At 43.8% G+C, this 20064-nt stretch overlaps 3 protein-coding genes across 3 annotated transcripts in view; 1 reads left to right on the top strand and 2 right to left on the bottom strand.

Moving 5' to 3' along the window:
• pou2f3 (POU class 2 homeobox 3) overlaps positions 1 to 4593 on the bottom strand; it is a gene marked incomplete at its 5' end in the record, with an annotated part of 20693 nt that extends 16100 nt beyond the window's left edge. Inside the window, one exon of the mRNA XM_079566760.1 lies at positions 4551 to 4593. Within this exon, the coding sequence (XP_079422886.1) occupies positions 4551 to 4593 (43 nt within the window). The remainder of the gene's footprint in view (positions 1 to 4550) is intronic.
• A 3911-nt stretch (positions 4594 to 8504) lies between these two features.
• Positions 8505 to 16615, bottom strand: psmg1 (proteasome (prosome, macropain) assembly chaperone 1). The gene is made up of 7 exons (XM_079565695.1): positions 16391 to 16615; positions 14374 to 14474; positions 14168 to 14295; positions 12917 to 12979; positions 12652 to 12844; positions 10126 to 10256; positions 8505 to 8618 (listed from the first exon to the last, which is right to left on the bottom strand). Exons 1-7 carry the CDS (start codon positions 16510 to 16512, stop codon positions 8541 to 8543), a joined length of 816 nt encoding a protein of 271 aa, XP_079421821.1. The 5' UTR covers positions 16513 to 16615; the 3' UTR covers positions 8505 to 8540.
• A 575-nt stretch (positions 16616 to 17190) lies between these two features.
• On the top strand, positions 17191 to 18646 carry LOC306969915 (uncharacterized protein). The gene is made up of 3 exons (XM_079565704.1): positions 17191 to 17436; positions 17572 to 18059; positions 18129 to 18646. Exons 2-3 carry the CDS (start codon positions 17613 to 17615, stop codon positions 18207 to 18209), a joined length of 528 nt encoding a protein of 175 aa, XP_079421830.1. The 5' UTR covers positions 17191 to 17436; positions 17572 to 17612; the 3' UTR covers positions 18210 to 18646.
• The last annotated feature ends 1418 nt before the right edge of the window (positions 18647 to 20064 follow it).

Below are 20064 nucleotides of genomic sequence, written 5' to 3'. Positions count from 1 at the left end.
AAGGACTGAGGACCATAACAGCAGGTCCTATAAGGGCTCAGGACCATAACAGCAGGTCCTATAAGGACTGAGGACCATAACAGCAGGTCCTATAAGGGCTCAGGACCATAACAGCAGGTCCTATAAGGGCTCAGGACCATAACAGCAGGTCCTATAAGGGCTCAGGACCATAACAGCAGGTCCTATAAGGGCTCAGGACCATAACAGCAGGTCCTATAAGGGCTCAGGACCATAACAGCAGGTCCTATAAGGGCTGAGGACCATAACAGCAGGTCCTATAAGGGCTGAGGTCCATAACAGCAGGTCCTATAAGGGCTCAGGTCCATAACAGCAGGTCCTATAAGGGCTCAGGACCATAACAGCAGGTCCTATAAGGGCTCAGGTCCATAACAGCAGGTCCTATAAGGGCTCAGGACCATAACAGCAGGTCCTATATGGGCTCAGGATCATAACAGCAGGTCCTATAAGGGCTCAGGTCCATAACAGCAGGTCCTATAAGGGCTCAGGACCATAACAGCAGGTCCTATAAGGGCTCAGGACCATAACAGCAGGTCCTATAAGGGCTCAGGTCCATAACAGCAGGTCCTATAAGGGCTCAGGACCAGCAGGTCCTATAAGGGTTCAGGTCCATAACAGCAGGTCCTATAAGGGCTGAGGACCATAACAGCAGGTCCTATAAGGGCTCAGGTCCATAACAGCAGGTCCTATAAGGGCTCAGGACCATAACAGCAGGTCCTATAAGGGCTCAGGACCATAACAGCAGGTCCTATAAGGGCTGAGGACCATAACAGCAGGTCCTATAAGGGCTGAGGTCCATAACAGCAGGTCCTATAAGGGCTCCGGACCATAACAGTAGGTCCTATAAGGGCTCAGGACCATAACAGCAGGTCCTATAAGGGCTCAGGTCCATAACAGCAGGTCCTATAAGGGCTCAGGACCATAACAGCAGGTCCTATAAGGGCTCAGGTCCATAACAGCAGGTCCTATAAGGGCTCAGGACCATAACAGCAGGTCCTATAAGGGCTCAGGACCATAACAGCAGGTCCTATAAGGGCTCAGGACCATAACAGTCCTATAAGGGCTCAGGACCATAACAGCAGGTCCTGTAAGGGCTGAGGACCATAACAGCAGGTCCTATAAGGGCTCAGGACCAGCAGGTCCTATAAGGGCTCAGGACCATAACAGCAGGTCCTATAAGGGCTCAGGACCATAACAGCAGGTCCTGTAAGGGCTGAGGTCCATAACAGCAGGTCCTATAAGGACTGAGGACCATAACAGCAGGTCCTATAAGGGCTGAGGACCATAACAGCAGGTCCTATAAGGACTGAGGACCATAACAGCAGGTCTTATAAGGGCTGAGGACCATAACAGCAGGTCCTATAAGGGCTGAGGATCATAACAGCAGGTCCTATAAGGGCTCAGGTCCATAACAGCAGGTCCTATAAGGGCTCAGGACCATAACAGCAGGTCCTATAAGGGCTCAGGACCATAACAGCAGGTCCTATAAGGGCTGAGGACCATAACAGCAGGTCCTATAAGGGCTCAGGACCATAACAGCAGGTCCTATAAGGGCTCAGACCATAACAGCAGGTCCTATAAGGGCTGAGGACCATAACAGCAGGTCCTATAAGGGCTCAGGACCATAACAGCAGGTCCTATAAGGGCTCAGGTCCATAACAGCAGGTCCTATAAGGGCTCAGGACCATAACAGCAGGTCCTATAAGGGCTGAGGACCATAACAGCAGGTCCTATAAGGGCTGAGGATCATAACAGCAGGTCCTATAAGGGCTGAGGACCATAACAGCAGGTCCTATAAGGACTGAGGACCATAACAGCAGGTCTTATAAGGACTGAGGACCATAACAGCAGGTCCTATAAGGGCTGAGGACCATAACAGCAGGTCCTATAAGGACTGAGGACCATAACAGCAGGTCTTATAAGGGCTGAGGACCATAACAGCAGGTCCTATAAGGGCTGAGGATCATAACAGCAGGTCCTATAAGGACTGAGGACCATAACAGCAGGTCCTATAAGGACTGAGGACCATAACAGCAGGTCTTATAAGGGCTGAGGACCATAACAGCAGGTCCTATAAGGGCTGAGGACCATAACAGCAGGTCCTATAAGGGCTCAGGATCATAACAGCAGGTCCTATAAGGGCTCAGGACCATAACAGCAGGTCCTATAAGGACTGAGGACCATAACAGCAGGTCCTATAAGGGCTCAGGACCATAACAGCAGGTCCTATAAGGACTGAGGACCATAACAGCAGGTCCTATAAGGGCTCAGGACCATAACAGCAGGTCCTGTAAGGGCTGAGGACCATAACAGCAGGTCCTATAAGGGCTCAGGACCAGCAGGTCCTATAAGGGCTCAGGACCATAACAGCAGGTCCTATAAGGGCTCAGGACCATAACAGCAGGTCCTGTAAGGGCTGAGGTCCATAACAGCAGGTCCTATAAGGACTGAGGACCATAACAGCAGGTCCTATAAGGGCTGAGGACCATAACAGCAGGTCCTATAAGGACTGAGGACCATAACAGCAGGTCTTATAAGGGCTGAGGACCATAACAGCAGGTCCTATAAGGGCTGAGGATCATAACAGCAGGTCCTATAAGGGCTCAGGTCCATAACAGCAGGTCCTATAAGGGCTCAGGACCATAACAGCAGGTCCTATAAGGGCTCAGGACCATAACAGCAGGTCCTATAAGGGCTGAGGACCATAACAGCAGGTCCTATAAGGGCTCAGGACCATAACAGCAGGTCCTATAAGGGCTCAGACCATAACAGCAGGTCCTATAAGGGCTGAGGACCATAACAGCAGGTCCTATAAGGGCTGAGGACCATAACAGCAGGTCCTATAAGGGCTCAGGACCATAACAGCAGGTCCTATAAGGGCTCAGGTCCATAACAGCAGGTCCTATAAGGGCTCAGGACCATAACAGCAGGTCCTATAAGGGCTGAGGACCATAACAGCAGGTCCTATAAGGGCTGAGGATCATAACAGCAGGTCCTATAAGGGCTGAGGACCATAACAGCAGGTCCTATAAGGACTGAGGACCATAACAGCAGGTCTTATAAGGACTGAGGACCATAACAGCAGGTCCTATAAGGGCTGAGGACCATAACAGCAGGTCCTATAAGGACTGAGGACCATAACAGCAGGTCTTATAAGGGCTGAGGACCATAACAGCAGGTCCTATAAGGGCTGAGGATCATAACAGCAGGTCCTATAAGGACTGAGGACCATAACAGCAGGTCCTATAAGGACTGAGGACCATAACAGCAGGTCTTATAAGGGCTGAGGACCATAACAGCAGGTCCTATAAGGGCTCAGGATCATAACAGCAGGTCCTATAAGGGCTTACTTTGTAAAGAGTAATGTTTCATTAATCATTTAGAGCAGGGGTGTCAAACATATGGCCCGCGGGCCTGATCCGGCACGCGAGATGATTTAATCCGGCCCCTGCCCTGTAGAGCATAAATTCCAGAGTATGTCAAAAAAAAAAGTAAGTCTCTCGCCCATTCCTGTGCGGAGTTATGAATTTTTAAAGAATAACCAGAATGCTAATTCTAGCCACTAGGGGGCATTAAATTACAAAAAAAGGATAGAGTTCCACACGTGTCCAGCAGAGGGCACTGACATAATAAGAGCTCAGGATATGAACAGCACATTATATAGCCATGTGGTAAATGGACAGTCTGCCCCAGGGCGGCTGTGGCTTCAATAACAGTTTACCACCACCAAGTGAATGAATAATGACTTTCAGGAACTTGTGACACAGGCTTGTAAAGTGCAATACAAGTGTAAGCCGTTGTCATTGATGAAGCTACAGTCAAGTTGGGGCTTTGATCAAATCACAGCTTATTATTATTCATTTATTGGAAACATTTTCTCTATTATATGTGGCCCGCGACCCGCCGTGGGAGCTGAATTTCGGCCTGCGACCCTAAATGAGTTTGACACCCCTGATTTAGAGTAAACTTTAATTGTTCTAATGATGGACCTGTTACTTAATTAAATTGTGGCAGTTTGTGTTTGCAGGTTCTTTGAGCGACCTTTACTAATCACAGATTTCTAGTCTTAGTTTTCTGCTGATTTCTCTGTAATTCACATCAAACATAAACTGCCACAGAGTTCAGGGTCGTCTCTTCAGCTCAGGTGAACTACGGTCTAACTATTCCTCATAAAGGCGTCTGAAAGTGGAGACAATATTCAAAAACACAAGCGCGATGTCGGTCAGCAGAATAAGTCACTGTCAGAAAATGATCAGGGGAAACTTTTGGTCATTTTCTTTTCGGACATTTCTCTCCCATTGAGCCGCATCGGCACGAGCTCCGACTGAAATAAAACTCTAGAACGTGAACGCAGCCTAAAGTTGGTCAACGCTCATTAACAAACACACGGGACAGAATAAACAGTAGGACCTCCAGAGTGGCCTCGGGTCAGAGAGACAGTTCGGACCCAGACGCGTCACGTTCCGCCGGTGCGTAAAAACGCGCGTAAAAACGTTGTAATAAGTGGATAAATAATTGAGTGAAAGTCTTACCGGGCTCCGCCGCCGTGTCCGCGTGCTCCACCTCCGCGCTCATCTTAATACGGCTCTGAAACGATAAATATGGCTGATTTTCCTACACGAGGGGAACTTTATTCTAATGCGCTCCTGCCGGGAGTGCGCACAGGCCTGATGTCGGCGCACAGCTGGAGGGAACATTTCCATACGCCTCGCACGCGCGCCCCGCTCCTTTGCATAAAACAACAAAAGGGCCTGGACAGGAGCGGGTTTGTCGGTGACAGAGCCCCGCCCCCCCCGGTTCCCCCCGCCCCTCCCGGCCCTAACGCAGGTAAAGAAGAGACTCACGTAAAGCGCTTTTATCATCACCGAGAGACACTTTTACACCGCGCATCAACACAAAGACCAGCACATTTTCTCCAGTTTGGCTTTACCCAAATCTAACACAAACATGAACCTCTTACCACCCGCCTAAACCAAATGCCTTCTGTCCTCTTTGGCCATTATATAGGCCTGTGTAGCACCTCATTTGAAAGCTAAGACCCACAAAACTGATCTTTTTCCTCGCGTTGTTGCTGTGTTGTGTCACCTTTTGTATGTATTTTTTTTTTCAATTTTGGTCGCATTTTTGTTGAGTTTTTGTCGCATTTTTGTTGATTTTTTGTCACATTTTTGTTGAGTTTTTGTCGCATTTTTGTCACTTTTTGGTTGAATTTTTGTCAAATTTTTGTTGATTTTTTGTCACATTTTTGTCGCATTTTTGTTGAGTTTTTGTCACATTTTTGTTGAGTTTTTGTCGCATTTTTGTCACTTTTTGTCACTTTTTGGTTGAATTTTTGTCACATTTTTGTCGCATTTTTGTCACTTTTTGGTTGAATTTTTGTCACATTTTTGTTAAATGTTTGTCACATTTTTATTGATTTTTTGTCTCATTTTTGTTGAATTGTTGTCACATTTTTGTCACGTTTACATCCTCGTTTTCTTTTCATTTTTGTGGCTGTTTTGGTGCTTTTTTCCCAAGAAGCTTTTTGATTCGGGTAAAGCCAAACTGGAGAAAATGGGATCCGTTCAGGTGGGAGTTAAGAGGTTAAAATGTGACGACAAAGCAAAAAAAAAGTCATAAAAGAGCCACAAAAACGCAACAAAAAAGTGAGGAATAAAACTGGCAAAAAACAAGGACAAAAGCGATGAAGAACGTCACCTGTATGGCTGTAAGAAGCTTTTAGATTTGGGTAAAGCTGAGCTGTAGAGAAGGCTCCAATAAGGCGGGGGTTCAGGGGCGGACTGAAGAGCACAGAAGGGCCACTGGCTCTAGGGCCACCGGTCTGGCCTCTCAATTTTCTCCTCTTATTTCTCCTCGCCTTAACCAAGCTTTACCTAAATCTAAAAGCTTTAAAGAAAAACATCAAAATATAGCGACAAAAACGAGGATGAAAACGGATCAAAAATGTTTTCCCGGTTATGAAAGCAATGAAAAAAGGCAAAGAAAAAGCTACAAAAACACTCCCCCTGGTGGATACTTTGCAAACTGCAGGCAATATTAACAAATAGGAAATATGCACAGTGGCAGGAGTCGCTTTTGTTAATAATAATCACTTCTTTGTTTGTTTGATTCTTGATATAAAATGATGACGACTGGAACGCGTCACTTGCACAGCGGCGCGGTGGCTCAGTGGTTAGCGCTGGGTTCCAGGTCCCCAGTTTGAGCCCGGCGGCTAATTTTTTTTTCCTAGGATGGGAAAGGGCTTTTTCCATTAATGTGACTGTTTTTAACCTCTTAACTCCCACCTGAACGGATCCCATTTTCTCCAGTTTGGCTTTACCCCAATCAAAAAGCTTCTTGGGGGAAAAAAGCACCAAAACAGCCACAAAAATGAGAAGAAAACAAGGATGTAAACGCAACAAAAATGTGACAAAAATGTGACAAAATTCAACAAAAATTCAACAAAAATTCAACAAAAATTCAACAAAATTCAACAAAAATTCAACAAAAATGTGACAAAAATTCAACAAAAATGTGACAAAAATTCAACAAAAACTCAACAAAAATGTGACAAAAATGTTACAAAATTCAACAAAAAATCAACAAAAATTCAACAAAAATGTGACAAAAATTCAGCAAAAACTCAACAAAAATGTGACAAAAATTCAACAAAAACTCAACAAAAATGTGACAAAAATTCAACAAAAATTCAACAAAAATGTGACAAAAACTCAACAAAAAAATTACCAAAAAAAACATAAAAAAGGTGACACAACACAGCAACAACGCGAGGAAAAAGCTCAGTTTTGTGGGTCTTAGCTTTCAAATGAGGTGTTACACAGGCCTATATAATAGCCAAAGAGGACAGAATGCATTTGGTTTAGGCGGGTGGTAAGAGGTTAAAGGGACTATAAGGAGTTTAAAAATGTTAAAATTAAGTATTTTCCTCCCCCTACATGTTCCAGCCATGTCCTAATGTGTAGAATGAGCTCAGACCTGTTCACCACAACTGCCTCTAAAATCCTGTACTGTCACTCAAAAATGTGTCACTTCGGCCCGAATTGCCGTCATGCACGAGCTTAATATAGAAGGTGCAGTTACACATATGGCCTGAGGTGGCAGTAGTGAGTATAAAATGGCGAACTTGCTTCCAGCCCCTTTAAGGTTCGGGTTGGGTTTAAGTCTATGGGTAGTTTGGATCAGTTTAAACTAGGGTTGTTCTCAAATGTGGTCTTTTCCATCCCAGGAAAAGTAAGTGAGTGGTGGGAGGGGCCGAAGGCACAGACTGGTCTCAGGGGCGGACTGGGACTGAAAGGACTCTGACCAGCCTATAGCCCAAATTAGCGTTAATGCAATCACCACAAATAGGCCTGTTATTTTCTTGCATTTTCTCAAGTTCGGCTTTACCCAAATCTAAAGCTTCTCAACAGGAGAGCAACAGAGTAACGCCTCATCTGAAAGACCTAAGACAGTGATTTATAATATTCATTATAATCACATTTAATCAAGGTCCTCTGCTTTATGGAGCTGCTACCACATGAACAAAGTCATAGTTTTAAGGCCTATTCATACTCCACAAGACGCGAGAACTTTGTTCTCGTTCTTTTTGCCTCAAGAACAAGAACAAAGTTCTCGCGTCTTGTGGAGTATGAATAGGCCTTTAGTCTCATGAAAAATGTGTAATTTAGTTTTAGTCCAATTTAAGTCATCAAAAATATTACTTTGACTAAAATTAAGAATTTTAGTCTTTTTTTTTACTTTTTTGACGTTTTTTTGTCATGTTTCTGTTGTTTTTTTTAATTGATTTTTTCCGTTGCTTTGTTTTCATGTTTTCATCACGTTTTTGTCACTTTTTTGTTGAGTTATTGTTGCTTTTCCAGCAAATTTTTGTCATTTTTTTCATCCTCGTTTTTGTCACTATTTTGATGGTTTTCTTTTAACCTCTTAACTCCCGTCTGAACCGAGAGGATCTTTTTCCTCACGTCATCAGAATCACATTTTGGTCACATTTTTTGGTCATTTTTTGTCTTTTTTTATTTATTTTTTGTCACATTTTGGCCATTTTTTTGGTCATTTTTTGTCACATTTTGTAATTTTTTTTTGGTCATTTTTTGTCAATTTCTTGTGACATATTTGCCTCTTTTTCATCATTTTTTCGTCACTTTTTTGTCACTGTTTTCTCACCTTTCTGTCACATTTCCATCCTTGTTTTCGTCTCAGTTTTGTTGCTATTTTCTCACCTTTTTTTCCAGAAGCTTTTGGATTGGGGTAAAGCCAAACTAGAGGAAATGTGCTCGGTTCAGGTGGGAGTTAAGGGGTTAAAACACACAAAACGTACTGCAGTACCGCCCATGATCCACCAGAGGGCAGTAAAGACCAGCCAACTCTTTATTATGATTTTACCCAAACCTTCCTCTCCTTTTACATAATGAATATTAAGTTCAGAGGATTCACAAACCTTAAAGAGACGAGAACCTCCCACAGACTCAGACACGAGACAGAGGAGCTTTTTAACCATTTTATTACAAAAATACAGATCCATGTTAGATGTAGAGGTTGCTCTGGACCGACGCCTGCGAGATGAACTTCCTGAGCAGGTCCACGTTTGGAGACAGGTCGAGCTGAGGGAGAAGAAAAGAGCTCAGGTTAGAACCAGGGCAGCTTCGAAAAACATCAAGTAAAAAATCAAATTCTTGTTTTTTAGTTTCAAAGCTCAATAAATCAGATCTGTAAGAAGTAGTGGAGTGTTTGTACAGTGTGGAGTCCAATGTTCATTATTTATTTATTAACAAGCCTCATGTGAACTAATACGAGTGAAGGAACTTCTGGAATAACAAACAGGCCAGTGTAGCACCTCATTTGAAAGCTAAGATCTACTACACTGATTTAAATGCGTCTTATTTCTCACGTGGTTGCTTTTTTTTAAACTGTTTTTGTGGCTTTATTGTTGCAGTTTTGTGTAAGTCACATGACGTGGCTTTAGGGAGCGTTTCCGTCGCTATTTTGATGCTTTTTCAAGAAGCTTTTAGATTTGGGTAATGACAAACTGGCTCGGTTCAGGCGGGGGTTAACCTCTTACCACCAAATGCATTCTGTCCTCTTTGGCCATTATATAGGCCTGTGTAACACCTCATTTGAAAACTAAGACCCACAAAAATGATCTTTTTCCTCGCGTTGTTGCTGTGTTGTGTCACCTTTTGTATGTTTTTTTTTTTGTCTTTTTTTGTCTTCATTTTTTGTGATTTTTTGTCAAATTTTTGTCACATTTTTGTTGAAGTTTTGTCACATTTTTGTTGAATTTTTGTCACATTTTTGTTGAAGTTTTGTCACATTTTTGTCACATTTTTGTTGAATTTTTGTCACATTTTTGTCACATTTTTGTTGAATTTTTGTCACATTTTGTTGAATTTTTGTCACATTTTTGTTGAATTTTTGTCACTTTTTTGTTGAATTTTTGTCACATTTTTGTTGAATTTTTGTCACATTTTTTTGAGTTTTTGTCACATTTTTGTTGAATTTTTGTCACATTTTAGCTGAATTTTTGTCACATTTTTGCTGATTTTTTGTCACATTTTTGCTGAATTTTTGTCACATTTTTGCTGAATTTTTGTCACATTTTTGCTGAATTTTTGTCACTTTTTGTTGAATTTTTGTCACTTTTTGTTGAATTTTGTCACTTTTTTTTTGTTGGATTTTTGTCACATTTTTGTCATTTTTTTGTTGAATTTTTGTCACTTTTTTGTTGAATTTTTGTCATTTTTTTTTTTGAATTTTTGTCACATTTTTGTTGAATTTTTGTCACTTTTTTGTTGAATTTTTGTCACATTTTTGTTGGATTTTTGTCACTTTTTTGTCATTTTTTTGTCACATTTTTGTCACATTTTTGTCACTTTTTTGTCACTTTTTTGTCACTTTTTTGTCACATTTTTGTCACATTTTTGTCACATTTTTGTCACATTTTTGTCCCATTACTGCCTTTGGTGCTACACGTGGATACCAAACATGTCAGTATTTGTGAATGAATGCGTGCGGGAAAGACCAGGGAGCTGAAACATGATAAACCTCATCCTTGTCCTCAGTGAGGCTCACACCTGCAGCTCCTCCTCGTCATGAGCGGCTGAAACTCACCCCCAGAGCGTTGGCCAGGCGGGAGACGGCGGGTCTGAACACCTCCATGGAGCTGGAGTCTGGGCAGCGCTCGTCGCTGTAGCTCTGGTACAACACGGCGCTGATGTGGTGAAGCTGACAGAAACTCAGGACTGAAACACAGAGACTCCACTCTTAACTCCCGCCTGAACCCAGAGCATTTTCTCCAGTTCAGCTTTACCCAAATCCTGTAGGCCAGTGTTTCCTCACGTCATCACATTTTTTTTCCATCATTTTTTGGGAGGTTTTCAACTAATTTTTTGTAATTTTTTTGTCACATGTTAATTTTTGTCATTTTTTCGTCAAATTTGTGTCCATTTTTTGTCACTTTTTTGTCAATTTTTGTGACATTTTTGCCACTTTTTCATGTTTTTTTGTAAAATTTTTGTCCATTTTTTGTCACATTTTTGTCATTTTTTCGTCAATTTTTGTGACATTTTTTTTGTCAGTTTAAAGGCAATTTTTTGTCTTTTTTTTTTTGGTCCTTTTTTTATCCATTTTTTGTGACATTTTTGCCACTTTTTGTACATTTTTTGTCACATTTTTGTCATTTTTTTGGTCAATTTTTGTGACATTTTTGCCACTTTTTCATAATTTGGGGGTAATTTTTTGTTAAATATTTTGTTAGTTTTTTGTAAATTTTTTGTCTGTTTTTTTGTCATTTTTTGTCAATTTTTTTTATCAATTTTTTGTGACATTTTTGTCACTTTTTCATTATTTTTTCGTCAATTTTTTGTGACATTTTTCGTCATTTTTGCCACTTTTTCATAATATAATTTTTTGGTCAATTTTTTGTGACATTTTTGCCACTTTTTCATTATTTTTTGGTCATTTTTTTTTTGTCTACGTTTTCTCACCTTTTTGTCACTTCTTCATCATTGTTTTCGTGTCAGTTCTGTCGCTCTTTTCTCACCTTTTTTCCAGAAGCTTTTGGATTGGGGTAAAGCCAAACTGGAGAAAATGTGCTCGGTTCAGGTGGGAGTTAAGGGGTTAAAGACACATGTGAACAATAAATATTTACAGAGGACACGACTACATTTCTACAACATTTAAACTTTAATTGTAACAGAAGTTGTTTGTTCGAAGCAGCTGCTCAGACACGTCAGAGTTTATAAATACCACAGGCTTCACGATCTGATCTAGTGTTTATGTAAATGAATGCACCGCGATAACGGAAGAGAAAACTGTCCTCTGTTCCCGCTCAGGTGACCTACGCTCTCATTATTTCCTCATAAAGGCGTCCGAAAGTGGAGACACTCTTCAGAAACACGAGCCTGATGCTGAATTCTACAACATACAGACAGAGACTTACCTTTTTATGTTTTGGAATCTACTCTTTTTTATCTTTGGAATGAGTCTAAAGATCCGGCCGACTCCTCTCACAGCTTTCACCAATTCAGTTTAGAGAAGCTTTGAAACCTCCTGTGATGGGAATGATCCTGTCCTGGTGTAGAACAGTTGTAAAATATCTTTTCTGACTCTGAATTATTTGTGTGACAGTGTTTGGTCCAAGTGCTTGAAACTGTAGCGCTGCCCCCTGCTGTCCTGACTGAACTCCTGATCCTTGTTGGCCTCTGTTGACTTGTGAAAACTGCTGCCTCATTAATATGCATGACGTCACTCATTAACCTCTTAACTCCCGCATGAACCCAGAGCATTTTCTCCAGTTCAGCTTTACCCAAATCCTGTAGGCCAGTGTAACGCCTCATTTGAAAGCTAAGATCGACAAAACTCATCTAAATCGATCTTTTTCCTCACGTCATCAGATTTTTTGTAATTTTTTTGTCAAATAGTAAAAAAAATTGTCCCTTTTTGACACATGTTGATCATTTTTTCATCATTTTTTTTGTCAATTTGTCGTCATTTTTTTGTGTCAATTTCTGTGACATTTTTGCCACTTTTTCATAATTTTTGGGTACATCTTTTGTCAATTTTTTGTCAATTTTTTGTCATTTTTTCGTCAATTTTTGTCACTTTTTCATAATTTTATGATAATTTTATGATAATTTTTTGTCAATTTTTTTGTAATTTTTTTTAAAATCATTTTTTGTACATTTTTTGGCACTTTTTCAGAACTTTTTGTCATTTTTTGTCATTTTTTGTTCAAATTTTTGTCATTTTTTCGTCACTTTTTTGTCACATTTCCATCATTGTTTTCGTCTCAGTTTTGTTGCTATTTTCACAGCTTTTTTCCAGAAGCTTTTGGATTGGGGTAAAGCCAAACTGGAGAGAATGTGCTCGGTTCAGGTGGGAGGTAAGGGGTTAATATGCATGACGTCATCAAAAGTATCGATATCGGTATCGTATCGTCTCGCAAAATATCGCGATATATCGGGAAATCAATATATTGTCACACTCCTACCAAACAACTATTGTGAGACAGAGCTGAAGGTTTTAGGCATAATTAAAGGTGTGGGGCACAATTTAACCCCCCCCCATGACAAACGATTGGACACCCCCGCTGTAGATGAAGTTCCCGTCCTGTAACCAGAGTAAAGCGCTCCGTACCTGCGGCGGGGAGCCCGGTGACCAGGTTGGGCAGCTCCACGGGGGGGCAGCACGGCGCCTCCTTGTGGCTGGTCGTGTGGAGGGAGCGCAGCACAGGGGCGGCGCCCAGAGGCTCCGCTGTCCTGTACTCGGCCGCGGGACAGTCCGACAGCACGGTGACCTGGAGCCCCGTCGTGTCCACGCAGCCCATCACCTGCCGGGGCAACAAATCCTGATGTTTCCACCACTCGCTGTTCTTAATCTCAGAGCGAACGTTCGGACTGACCTGCTCCGTCCACTGGAACAGCTGGTCCTCCGCCACGAAACAGTCGACAAGGCACACCAGCACCTGCACAGCGACAAGAGGGGGGGGGGGGACTTCAGGACCATTCTCTAAGACAGGGGGAGGCAGGTTTCTTCATTGCACAAAGACTAAGGGCCAGACCAGAGTAAAGCACCATTTTCCTACGAATGCCGGCATTTCTGTACATTATGGTCATACCGCTAAACGATGAAAAAAAGTTTAGTTTCTACTGATGTCTAAAGCAGATCCATCATGGACAACACCTCCCACCCACTGCACGGGACTGTAGAAGAGCTGAGCAGCTCTCTCAGTGGCAGACTGAGACACCCTCAGTGCAGGACGGAGCGCTACCGCAAAGCCTTCATCCCCACTGCTGTCAGACTGTGCAATAAGACTGTGAAGTAACATGTGCAATAATCTCTGTATCAGCTGCACTTTATTAACTCTGAGTGATCTTCTTGAACGCCGACTGTAACAAGTGAATTTCTCCTTTGTGAGATCAATAAAGGTTTATCTTATCTTATCTTAGATGCCAAAAAAATCAAACGATGATTTGTTTTTCCCATCTTTTTTCTTTCCATTTTTTCAATTTCTTGCCCAATGTTTGCCCCATTTCACCCAATCCTTTTTCTTCTTCTTATTTTTCCCCATTTTTTTTCTTCTTTTCACACTTGTTTTTCCTTCTTACTAATTTTTCCTAAATGATTCCCTATTTTTGCCCATTTTTCCCCCAAAAATTTTTTAACCCGATTTTCCCTCATTTTTAGCCATATTTACCCCAAAATGTTTCCCATGTTTAGAACTTTTCTGTCATTGGAGCTGAACCTGATATTGTAAATGTGCAGATCTTCCACACATTATTGTTCTGTTTTCTGGTTCTAGACGGCACATATTTTAGTATAAATGTCGGATAAAGCATCGTTCAGATATTGAACGGTCCCCAGCCCTATACACGACCCAACTGGGTGCTTTTTTAGACATTTTTTAAAGATTTGACTGTATTTTGCACATTTTTAGGCATTTGACCTCTGATTTGTGTAATAATATCATCTTCAAAATCATTCAAAACATCCTGAGGGCCAGAGCTTCTATGCTGGAGGGCCGGATTTGACGTTGCCGACCCGTGCTCTCAGAAATAACACTATGGAGCTGAGTTACGTAGTGTGTGTGTGTGTGTGTGTGTGTGTGTGTGTGTGTGTGTGTGTGTGTGTGTTTGAGGTAACTCGGGCTCACGTTGTTGTCCTTGTCCCGATGGAGGACACACGCCGCCTCCTCAGAGCCCACAGTCCTCTCGTTCCACAGACACACCTGTCCCACAGTGTCCCAGTGTCCGCGGGACAGGAGGTACACGCTCACGAACCCTGGGGGGCAATAGGAACGCCATTAGTGCCTACACCTAACAAGAGAGTGTCCCGGGGTTGAAGCATGAGCGCACTCACTGGAGGCGGTGGGTCCCACGGCCAGGAGGAGGTGAGGACAGCGGGGCAGCCGGTCTCCTCCTCCCGGGGACAGAGGCGAGCTCCAGCGGACACGGACCTGCCTGGAGGAGAGACACACACGGTTATTAATCCAACATAATACAAAAATAAAATCTTCTGGGCGACTGAAAGACCTTGTGTTCATTTTTTTAGTGTTTTTGGAAGAAGAGCTGCTGGACAAAAGGGCAACTCGGTTTGATTCTGTCATTTCAAACACTAGTCCATTGAAAGAGGCGCTGACTGTCCTGCGTTACCATGGAGATCAGCTGTGATAAGTCACTTAACCTCTAAACCTCCGCCTTAAAGGAATAGGCCACCGTTTTTACATACTGAGATATGTTCTTACCTAACCTTAGTCGAGTTAATATATCCCCGTCTGGTCTTTGTTCGTGCGCTCTGTCACGCAAACGGAGCACATACGCAGCCTCTCCCACATGTCACACAGTTCCAAAAAAGCTCACGATAGAAGCTACCAAGCTCTTCCACGTGTTCCCGATTTAAATAAAGTTACGTGAAGTGTTTTCATGTGAAGTATATTTACACAGAAATGTAACATGTCGATTTTATAAGCAGGGGAACTATATTGTGAGGCGTAATGATACGAGGAGTAAAACGTCCGTGCAGTAACTCCTAAAGACTTCCCCCGCTCACTTCCGTCAGTAGAAGCTGCGTGACTTGTAGAGCAGCAGAGAACAGTTGAAGAAGCGTGGATAACTTGTGAACGATGCCTTTTACGTGCGTCGTGCCGGGCTGTGATAACAAGCAGAAAGTATATAGTGTAGTAATGTTTCACAGATTTATAACTCACCCCGGACGACGACACAGGACTCAGGAGCTCGACCATGAGGTAGGAATGCACTTTCCGAAAATATATTTTCTGCTTGTTGTAAAAGGCTCTGTACAAGACCAGGAATATATTAACTCGACTAAGGGTAGGTAAGAACATATCTCAGTATGTAAAAACGGTGGCCTATTCCTTTAACCGAGCGCATTTTCTCCAACTCGGCTTTACCCTTATCTAAAGGCTTCCCAACTGGAGAGCATTTTTTTTTTCATCACATTTTTTGGTCACTTTTTTGACAATTTTTTCTCACATTTTTGTAATTTTTTAATCACATTTTTGTCATTTTTTAGTCCTTTTTTTTCAAATTTTTGTCATTTTTTGTCAAATTTTGTGTAATTTTTTTGTCAAATTTTGTCAATTTTTTTTTGTAAATTTTCATCACATTTTTGTCATTTTTTTAATCAAATTTTTGTCATTTTTTGGTCACATTTTTGTCATTTTTTCGTACATTTTTTGTCCATTTTTTTGTCAATTTCCATCATTGTTTTCGTCTCAGTTTTGTCGCTATTTTCACAGCTTTTTTCCAGAAGCTTTTGGATTGGGGTAAAGCTGAACTGGAGAAAATGTGCTCGGTTCAGGTGGGAGTTAAGGGGTTAATTGAAAAATACATTGCGATAAAAGATTACAACAAAGCAACATTTTTGTTTTTTCTATCGCTATTTTGACGCTTTGCCGAGCTTTTAGATTTGGGTAAAACCGAACGGGTGAAAAGGTGCTCGGTTCAGGCGGGGGTTAAGAGGTTGAAATGTGATGTACAGAGTTTACAAAATCCATTTCATTCCTTTACTGTGAGGGGCTTCATTAAACAGTTGATTTTTAGAACGTTAGAACTGATGGTGACCGTTGGAAACAGTTGAGGGCGGTTTTCGGGGAGTGTAAATCTTAAGCTAACCGTTAGCATGTCCGAAGAAGGTACTTTTACAAGAGTTCTGACTGAAACATATTATTGTGCCTCTGCTGCCAGACTCGGAGGCTCGTTGTGAATGAGAGGTTATTGTTTTAAAGTTAGTAAATCTTTTAAATGCGTAGTGGACTTGATTTCGAAAGTCACCATCGCGCTTCCGCCTCACATCGCGCAGCAACAGCGGCGTCAGTTTGCGCAGAGTCACGGCTCCAGAGGCTTTAACGGCTCACCTCTTGTCCTCCAGCGCGCGCAGGATGTCCCGGTCCTCCTCCTCTTCCTCCTCCTCATCGTCCTCCTCATCCTCCACGGCGCGGGAGAACACGGACAGCACCTCTCCGAAGAACGTGGCCATGCTCGCGGCTCGGGCTGGTGTTTTGGGGACCGCTGTAGTCCGCTCCGCACATCCGGGTGACGCACGGGTGATGAGAACTACAACCGTGCGTCACGAACACCGCCGCCTGCTGCGTCGGAGGAGAAGCGCACCGTGATGATAATACATGGTGCTGATTGTTTGGAATTTCGGGTTGTGTTTGCGATTGTTAAAGATTCGACATTTTCATATTTCTTATTGGATATACTTTAATGGCAAACATTCCTTGTACATAAGACATATATATTCAATTGTCCCAAAGGAAGATCTCAAAAACCGTCTCTTTATAATGAATATATTCTTATTGGTGGTGCATCGGTTTGAATAAGCAGTTAGATATAAGGTGGACATGTTGGACCCGGAGACTGTCCTGATGTTGGACTCGCTTCACTGGGTCAGGGTGAGCTTTAACTCAGGCCGGTGTGAGGCTGATGTCAGAGGCATCGGGCTGTGACTAACGGTCCCTTCGACCTTGTGTTGACTCTTCATCACAGCGTCTTCCTCGGGCAGGACAGACTGAAGACAGACTGAAGACAGTGCGGGGAGAGAAGGGAGATAAAGGGTTCATCGTGACTCTTTATTCTAATGATTGTAATGAGGTTCTCCTGAATGAAAGCAGAGCAGTCACGTCCCCGTTAAACGTGTCACGGACTCCCTGGTGGAGAGATGGCTCCGGTGGGACCGAGCCTAAAGAGTCCCGTTATAGGACAAAGCGGAGGGACGTGCGTACCGGGGGCGTGCACAGCGCGGTCAGCTGACCCAGCGTCAGCGTGTGTTGAACTGATTCAGAGGAGTCCGCAGCCTGACCACACCCACCAGCCTCCACACTGAGGAGAGGATGGAGCCCGCTGTCTCCGTGTGAAGGGCACCTCTGCGGGACGCTCTCCGGTCTCTGCTCTGCTCCAGGTGGGTTGATCCGTTTGTCGGAGCCGGGGCTCTGCGGAGGAGCCGCCGCAGCGGTGCCCGAGCCCCGCAGGAGCGGCGGGACCGGGCCGCGCTCACGGATGGAGATAGACCTAATGTGTGTGTGTTGTGTCGCAGGTATGCGCGCGGGCTGACGTCGTGACGCGGGGCACACGGACATGGCGGCCAGGGGCGCGGGGCCCGCGGGGCCTCACCGCTGCACCGGGAGCAGCACCGGGAGCCTTCAGAACAACGGGACGTGCGCGGAGCAGCTGCTCTTCCCGCCCTTCTCCTCCACGCTCGCGCTCATTGTGCTGGTGCTCGTGCTCGTGGGGATCATTCTGGTTTCCTTGGCAACGTTCCATCTCCATAAAAGGAAGCTCCGGAAAAGGAAGATCCTACGCGCGCAGGAGGAGTACGAGCGCGACAGGCGCAGCCCCGCGCGCGCCTCCGGTGCCGTGAGGCCGTGTGTCATCGTCCGCGTGGTGAGATGTGACGACAAGCCCCGGGGCCCGAGCGCAGAGGCCCCCGGTGTGGAGGGCCCCGGTGCAGAGGCGCCAGGTCCAGAGGAGATCCCCGGTCCAGAGGAGATCCCCGCTCCAGAGGAGGCTCCCGGTCCAGAGGAGGCCCCAGGTCCAGAGGAGATCCCCGGTCCAGGGGCTCTCGGTCCCGATGAGGCCCTCGGTCCCGAGGAGGCGCCCGGCCCAGAGGAGGCGCCCGGCCCAGGGGCCCCCGGTCCCGGTCCCGGTCCCGGTCCCGGTCCCTGCGACCGTTGACTCACTTCAGGGAAACTAGAACAGCAATAACCTGCACAACCCCCACAGGCTGCTACACCTCAGGCCCGGGGCCCTCTGACCCCTGACCCCGGGCACAGACAGGTCATGAACTGCCCCCCCTCCCCCCGTCCGCCCCTCTCGCCCCCGGGCCAGGAGGCGCTGTTCTTCCGCGGCATGTTGATTGTCTCATTTGGATCATTGATTGTATTTCTTGATTGTATCGTGGTGTAGGCGGCAGACGCTGCGTAGAGCTTTAGCTGTGGCTTCTATAGAGTCAGTGACACATGTAGCTCCTGATAGTTATGCACATTTATAACCTGTACATACGGATCATAAACGTCATATCCAGCTCTAGTTTAGCTGCGGCTGCAGAACCGGCCTTAACATGTATCAGTATTTATAATAAACCTCTACAAACCGGACTGTGTTTGGTTCCTCCTCCTCCTCCTCACTGCACTCATCACTCTGATCTGTGCTCTTCATCAGCTGCACAGATGTGTGACGCACAGATGTTCACATTAACCTCTTAACTCCCGCCTGAACCCAGAGGATCTTTTTCCTCACGTCATCAGATTTTTTTTCCATCATTTTTTTGTTGGGTTTTCAACTCATTTTTGTAACTTTTTTGTCATTTTTTTGTCATTTTTTTGTATTTTTTTTGTCATTTTTTTGTCACATTTTTGTCATTTTTTCATCCATTTTTTAATCAAATTTTTGTCATTTTTTGTCACATTTTTGTCATTTTTTGTCATTTTTTCATTAATTTTTTCATCAATTTTTTCATCCTTTTTTTTATCAATTTTTTGTCTTTTTTTTGTCATTTTTTGTCACATTTTCATCATTTTTCCATCATTTTTCCATCAATTTTTTTAAATCAATTTTTTGTCATTTTTTGTCAATTTCTTGTGACATTTTTGATACTTTTTCATCAATTTCGTCTCAGTTTTGTTGCTATTTCCACAGCTTTTCTCCAGAAGCTTTTGGATTGGGGTAAAGCCAAACTGGAGAAAATGTGCTCGGTTCAGGCGGGAGTTAAGGGGTTAAGGAAGGTCTCATCTTTATTATCTGTCCCAGTTTCAGCATAATTTACATTTATCCTCCTGGTAAAAACATTCAGGAAGGAGAGACTTTCACAGACACCCCTGGGGCAGACGATACTATCATTACACCATTTTTATGTTCGCCCGATTCTAAACAACGGTGAAGCGCTTTGACTGCCCTCTCTAGGTGGAAAAGTGCAGTTTAAAGGTACACTTTGCAGCTTTTATGTAAAAAAAAAAAAGGATAAAAACATGAGCGTGACCCAGCAGAGGCTCGGGTGGTTAGCATAGCGCCTTTACTTCAGACGCTCCGGGTCTGATTTGAACATGATGCTGCATGTTAGCATCGTGCTAATGCTAACGGTTAGCTACGACTGCTGTTTTTAATCTGCAGTGACAGAAAAACACCATGAGCCTGTTTTGTGTTTAAATGAAGCTCATTTTCCTCCAGCGCGAATCAGGAAGTCAGAGGCTAAACTAGCTTAGCTTTAGCTCCGCCCTTTCCACGTCTCAGCTTCTGTGAACTCTGGCCGAGACGAGCTTCTGATGCCTGAACCGAGCAAATTTTCTCCAGTACGGCTTTACCCAAATCTAAAAACGTCTTGACTTGAGAGCAACAGCGCAGCGCCTCATTTGAAAGCTCAGACCTACAAAAGTGACCGTACCTTTGTCGTCAGCTTTAATGATCATCTGCTTTATGAAGGAAACTTGTGTGTTTCTGATATAAACTGTGCAGCACAGTGAGTACAGTGTGTGCAGTGGAGCGCCCCCTGGAGGAGCAGCGCTGCGGTGGGGGGACCGGGGGGAGCTGCTGA

This window comes from Gobius niger, assembly GCF_951799975.1.
Source record: "Gobius niger genome assembly, chromosome: 11".
NCBI lineage: Eukaryota > Metazoa > Chordata > Actinopteri > Gobiiformes > Gobiidae > Gobius > Gobius niger.
The sequence above is the reverse complement of the archived record's forward strand: the minus strand, read 5'-3'. Positions and strand labels throughout refer to the sequence as shown.

Bases quoted from the DNA above. Each gene is read 5' to 3' on its own strand.
- psmg1 (XM_079565695.1), bottom strand. From the start codon at position 16,512: ATGGCCACGTTCTTCGGAGAGGTGCTGTCCGTGTTCTCCCGCGCCGTG. The intron at 14,296-14,373 runs GTGAGTGCGCTC...ATTGCCCCCCAG, and splicing joins CGTGGGACCCACCGCCTCCA to GGTTCGTGAGCGTGTACCTC. The intron at 12,845-12,916 runs GTCAGTCCGAAC...TTGCCCCGGCAG, and splicing joins TGTTCCAGTGGACGGAGCAG to GTGATGGGCTGCGTGGACAC.
- LOC306969915 (XM_079565704.1), top strand. From the start codon at position 17,613: ATGGCGGCCAGGGGCGCGGGGCCCGCGGGGCCTCACCGCTGCACCGGG. The intron at 18,060-18,128 runs GCCCCAGGTCCA...GGTCCCGAGGAG, and splicing joins AGGCTCCCGGTCCAGAGGAG to GCGCCCGGCCCAGAGGAGGC.